Source organism: Canis lupus, chromosome 38 (genome assembly GCF_011100685.1).
Source record: "Canis lupus familiaris isolate Mischka breed German Shepherd chromosome 38, alternate assembly UU_Cfam_GSD_1.0, whole genome shotgun sequence".
Lineage (NCBI taxonomy): Eukaryota > Metazoa > Chordata > Mammalia > Carnivora > Canidae > Canis > Canis lupus.
The window spans coordinates 1,170,865-1,176,021 of record NC_049259.1 but is presented as its reverse complement, the minus strand read 5'-3'; the positions used below and the strand labels follow the sequence as shown (position 1 = coordinate 1,176,021).

General features: G+C 39.1%; 1 protein-coding gene and 1 pseudogene across 1 annotated transcript; one reads left to right on the top strand and one right to left on the bottom strand.

Moving 5' to 3' along the window:
- Positions 1-1,058: 1,058 nt before the first annotated feature.
- LOC111094581 (60S ribosomal protein L39-like) lies at positions 1,059-2,228 on the bottom strand. Its single transcript, XM_038585974.1, has one exon. The coding sequence runs from the start codon at positions 1,632-1,634 to the stop codon at positions 1,458-1,460; it is 177 nt and encodes a 58-aa protein (XP_038441902.1). The 5' UTR covers positions 1,635-2,228; the 3' UTR covers positions 1,059-1,457.
- A 2,159-nt stretch (positions 2,229-4,387) lies between these two features.
- On the top strand, positions 4,388-4,746 carry LOC100856063 (annotated as a pseudogene).
- Positions 4,747-5,157: the final 411 nt, after the last annotated feature.

The window sequence follows — 5,157 nt, the reverse complement described above, 5'->3', positions numbered from 1 at the left end:
ACATGGAGTTAATTTGAACAAACCTTCTGTTTCACTTAAAATTATGAATAAAATATTATTTTTTGGGATGCCTGGATGGCTCAGTGGTTGGGTGTTTGCCTTTAGCTTGGGGAGTGATCCTAGAGATTCAGAATCAAGTCCCACATCAGGCTCCCAACAGGAAGCCTGCTTTTCTCTCTGCCTATGTCTCTGCCTCTCCCTCTGTGTCTCTTATGAATAAATAAATGAACTCTTTAAAAGATTAAAGAGTTTGGGATCCCTGGGTGGCGCAGTGGTTTGGCGCCTGCCTTTGGCCCAGGGCGTGATCCTGGAGACCTCGGATTGAGTCCCAAGTCGGGCTCCTGGTGCATGGAGCCTGCTTCTCCCTCTGCCTGTGTCTCTGCCTCTCTATGTGTGTGACTATCATAAATAAATAAAAAATTAAAAAAAAAGATTAAAGAGTTTATTTATTTGAGAGAAAGCAATATATATATATATATATAGAGAGAGAGAGAGAGAGAGAGAGAGAATGAGAGAGAGTGAGCACTGAGTGAGGTGAGGGGCAGATGGAGAAGCCGACTCCCCTCTGAGTAGGCAGCCCAACAAGGGGCTCAATCCCAGTACCCTAGGATTATGAGTTGAGCTGAAGCGAGATGCTTAACCAACTGAGTCCTGAAATATTATTTAGCAAAAAAACTTTTAAATGTGTTGCTGGGCTAGCATAAAAGAAATCTCCAAAGTCGCACTATGAGTTATAAGAGAAGTTCTGGAAGTTCAATGCTCTGGCACCCACTTTGAGGTTTTCTGACCAACCCTGAAGCCTTGTATTCTACTTTGATAGCTACATGGATCACAGAACCTGCTAAGTAGATAATTTAATAGTAGGTGGCTACTTAGAGTTAGGACCCAAGGAAGAGCACCCATGGTATAAAAATAAAAAAAATTGAATCTTATTTTTTAAAAAATCAGTTGGCAAGGATATATATCTGGCCTCACTTTATTTATTATTATTTTTTAAAGATTTTATTTAAGGGAAAGCACATGAGCAGGGGGAGGAGCAGGGAGGGGGAGACATGCGGACTCCCCGTCAAGACCTGAGCCAAAGGCAGACACTTAGCAGACAGAGCCACACAGGCGTCCCCTAGCCACACTTTAAATACTTCATTGTCAAAGGCCATTTCTATCACTGCAGAAAGTTCTATCAGACAGTGCTATGTGAGATCTGACAGGAGGGGGAATTCAGTACTTCACAAATCAGGACACAACAGCAGCTCAGCTGAAACGTCTCACATTTATTACTGAACCAACCTACTGGTATAGAGGCATAGTAACAGAGAAAATCATTCCCTTGGTAAGACATGTCTATTGGCCAGGTAGGAAGGATGTTTTCATATTGATAGGATAGGAACATGTGATCTCCATGCGGCTTCAATATGTGTGCCAATTATGTTTGCTATTTCATGATGTGCGATGCTTCCTCATAGACCCAGCTTGGTTCTTCTCCAGTGCCTCCTCTTGGAGTTGTACCTAATTTTATTACCAGTTTTCATCCGAATCCACTGGGGAATGGGACGATTCTGCTTTTGTTTCTTGGCCAGGAATCGCTTGATTCTGAAAGTCTTGTGAGAAGATATGGCGATCACAGTCAACCACATGCAACCAGGATGGCAGCGGAAGGGCCGGGCCTCACTTTAGTATTGAAAAGAATGAGGAGAAAGTTTCCTTGGATAATTTACAACAAGAAGCCATGTGTGGTGGCCAGCATCTAAGATGGTCCCAGTTTTCTCTACCTTCTGGTATTCCCATTCTTGAATGTAGTCACTACCTACATTGAATATGGCTTACTTATATAGATAATAGGATATTTCAGAAATGACTTTGTGTGAGTTTCATGGCTTGGTCACAGAAGATATTGAGGATTGTAGTTTCTCTCTCTTGGAACATTCATTCTGGGAGAAATCAGCTGCTATGTCACAAAGACTCTCAAGCAGTTTTATGAAGAGGCAAGGAACTGAGGCCTCCTCTTAGCAACCAGCATTAACTTGTCAGGCTTTTGAGTAAGCCACCTTGGAAGTGTATCCTTCAGCTCCAGTGAAGCTAAGGCTTTAGATGGTTGCTCCTTCCTGACATCTTATATGCAACCTCAAGTGAGACCCTGAGCTAAAACTACTCACCTAAATTACCCCCAGATTCTACAGAGACCACTTAAACTTTTTTAAAATTTATTTTTATTATTATTTTTTGTTTAGAGATTTTACTTATTTATTCATGAGAGACACAGGAAGAGAGGCAGAGACACAGAGGGAGGAGAGGCAGGCTCCATGCAAATATCCTGATGCGGGACTCGATTCAGGGCATCTGGGATCACACCTTCAGCCAAAGGCAGACTCCCAACCGCTGAGCCACCCAGACGTCCCTAAATTTTTTTTATTTTTTAATTTTTATTTTTTTAAAGATTTTTATTTATTCATGAGAGACACAGAGAGAGACAGAGACAGAGACATAGGCAGAGGTAGAAGCAGGCTCCATGCAGGGAGCCTGACATGGGACTCAATCCCGGATCTCCAGGATCAGGCCCTGGCTGAAGGTGGCGCTAAACCACTGAGCCACCCGGGCTGCCCCCTTAATTTTTTTTTTAAAAGATTTTATTATTTATTTATTTATTTATTTATTCATTCATTCATTCATTCATGAGAGACACAGAGAGAGATTGGCAGAGACATAGGCAAAGGGAGAAGCAGGCTCCCCACAGGGGCCCAATGCAGGACTTGATCCTGGAACCTGGGATCATGCATGACCTGAGCCGAAGGCTGATGCTCAACCACTGAGCCACCCAGGCGTCCCTACAGAGGCAATTTAAAGATAATAAATGTTTATTGCTTTCAGCTGCTAAGATATGCAATTTGTTATGCAATAGATAAATAATATGCTAGTACTCACAAAGGCTTTTGGTTGGAATTTCTGTTGCTCGTGTGGTTAGAAAAAATTTAAGTAGAAATTTGATAATTGGTAGAAGCAAATACTTTCTTAGGAAGAGCTTATTTTTAACCCAGGTCTCAAAGAATTACTGAGGCTTAAATACCTACAAGCAAAAGATACCATGAGTGAGAGTCAGAAATCTGATATAGTGGAAGCTGAAATGTAAAGACTCCATATATTGAATTTTTATCAATGAAATAATATAAAATGATTATGTTTAATATGCTTCAAGAAATAAAAGCAGGAAAAATAAACTGAGCAGGAAAAGAAACCATAATGAATAACTAAGCAGATTTTTTTAAAGAACAAAGTAGAACTTCTATAAATAAAAAATACATGATGTTATTTAAATTGTCAAGGACTGATTATACAGTAGAATGGACACAATTGAAAAAAAGAACCAGTGCAGTATAAAATAGATCCAAAGAATTTACCCAGAATGCTGTCCATGGATTCAAAGATAGAAAATATGAATGAAGGGTTAAGAAAAAATGGAAGACTGAATAAAAAAGTCAAACATATAGCTCAGTGGAGTTCCAGAAGGAGATAATGGAGAGATTGGGGATGAAGCAATATTTGAAGATAAAATGACTAGGAATTTTTCAGGGTTGTTGAGAGAAATCAATCCTCAGATCCAGAAAAGCTCCCCCAAATTGAAAAAAAGAAATTTATAAATAAAATCAAATTCAACAGAAACATCAGTTTAATTGCAAATCAGAAAAGAACAAGAAATGATCTTAGAGTGGCTCAGTCAGTTGTCTGCCTTCATCTCAGGTCCTGATCCCAGAGTCACTGAATGGAGCCCTGCATGGAGCTCCCAGTTCAGCAAGAAATCTGCTTCTCCCTCTGCCCCCATGCTACTTTGAGCTCTCTCTTGCTCACTCTTTCTTTTTCTCCTTCAAATAAATAAGTAAAATCTTTTTAAAAAGAAAGAAATTATCAAGAATTTGATAATTCAATTATCAAGAATTATCAAATTCAAATTTGAATTATCAAATTCAAATCAAGAATTTGAATAATCAAGAAATTATCTTGAAAAGCAGAGTAATATTAAAGAAAGCATATCGGAGAAATAATACAGGTAAAAACAAAAATTATCAAAATAGAGATGACACCATAGAGGGATCTATAAAGACAAAGCAGGAGTTAAAATTGAGTCCCACATCAGGCTCCCCTCGAGGTGCCTGCTTCTCTCTTTGCCTATGTCTCTGCCTCTCTCTGTGTGTGTCTCTCATGAATAAATGAATCTTTAAAAAAAAATAGACAAACTTATAACAAGATCGATAATAAATAAGTAAGATTACATATGGCTCTTTAGAAAGATGTAGTCACAGCTACAGCAGAACTTTGGATGCCCTGTTCCTGCTTCTGCCTCACTGCTGTTCTCTGTTGCCAAGGAACAAGTCCATTAGGAAGCCATGCTGCAGATATGGCTTTTAAAGACACTAGGGAAGACACCATGGAACCAGAGCTGGCAATTCACTGAATTAGAATTACTCTAACCAGCTGGAATGTAAAATCTTTGGAGAAGGTATGTGCTGACTTGATCAGAGGTGCAAAAGAAAAGAATCTCAACGTGACAGGCCCAGTTCAGTTGCCAAGCAAGACTCAGAATCACTACAAGGAAAACTTCTGGTGAAAGTTCCAAGACTTGGGATGGTTTTCTGGTGAGAATCTACAAGTCATTCATTGATTTGCACAGTCCTTCTGAGATTGTTAAGCAGATCACTTCCATCAGTATTGGGCCAGGAGTTAGTTGAGGTTGAAGTCACCATTGCAGAGGCTTAACTCAACTTAAAAAAAATTTTTTTTTTTTTTAAGATTTTATTTACTCATGAGACACACAGAGAGAGGCAGAGACATAGGAAGAGGAAGAAGCAGGCTCCCTGTGGGGAGCTCGATACGGGACTCGATCCCAGGACCTGAGCCAAAAGCAGACACTCAACCACTGAGCCACCCAGGCATCCCTTAAATCAACTTTTTAAAAAAATATCAGTGTTAAAAAAAAAGATTACATATGAATCATACCAGGAATGAAAAGGGGGAACATAATTCTCTTACATTAAAGTCTTTAAATATTATAGAAATTACTATAAATTTTATGTTAATAAATTAGTAAACTTAAGTGAAATTTCAGGATAAGGTATTAGAATATATTTGGCTTCACATTAGGGAATATCTGATTAACAGTTGTTTGAG

Bases quoted from the DNA above. Each gene is read 5' to 3' on its own strand.
- LOC111094581 (XM_038585974.1), bottom strand. From the start codon at position 1,634: ATGTGGTTGACTGTGATCGCCATATCTTCTCACAAGACTTTCAGAATC.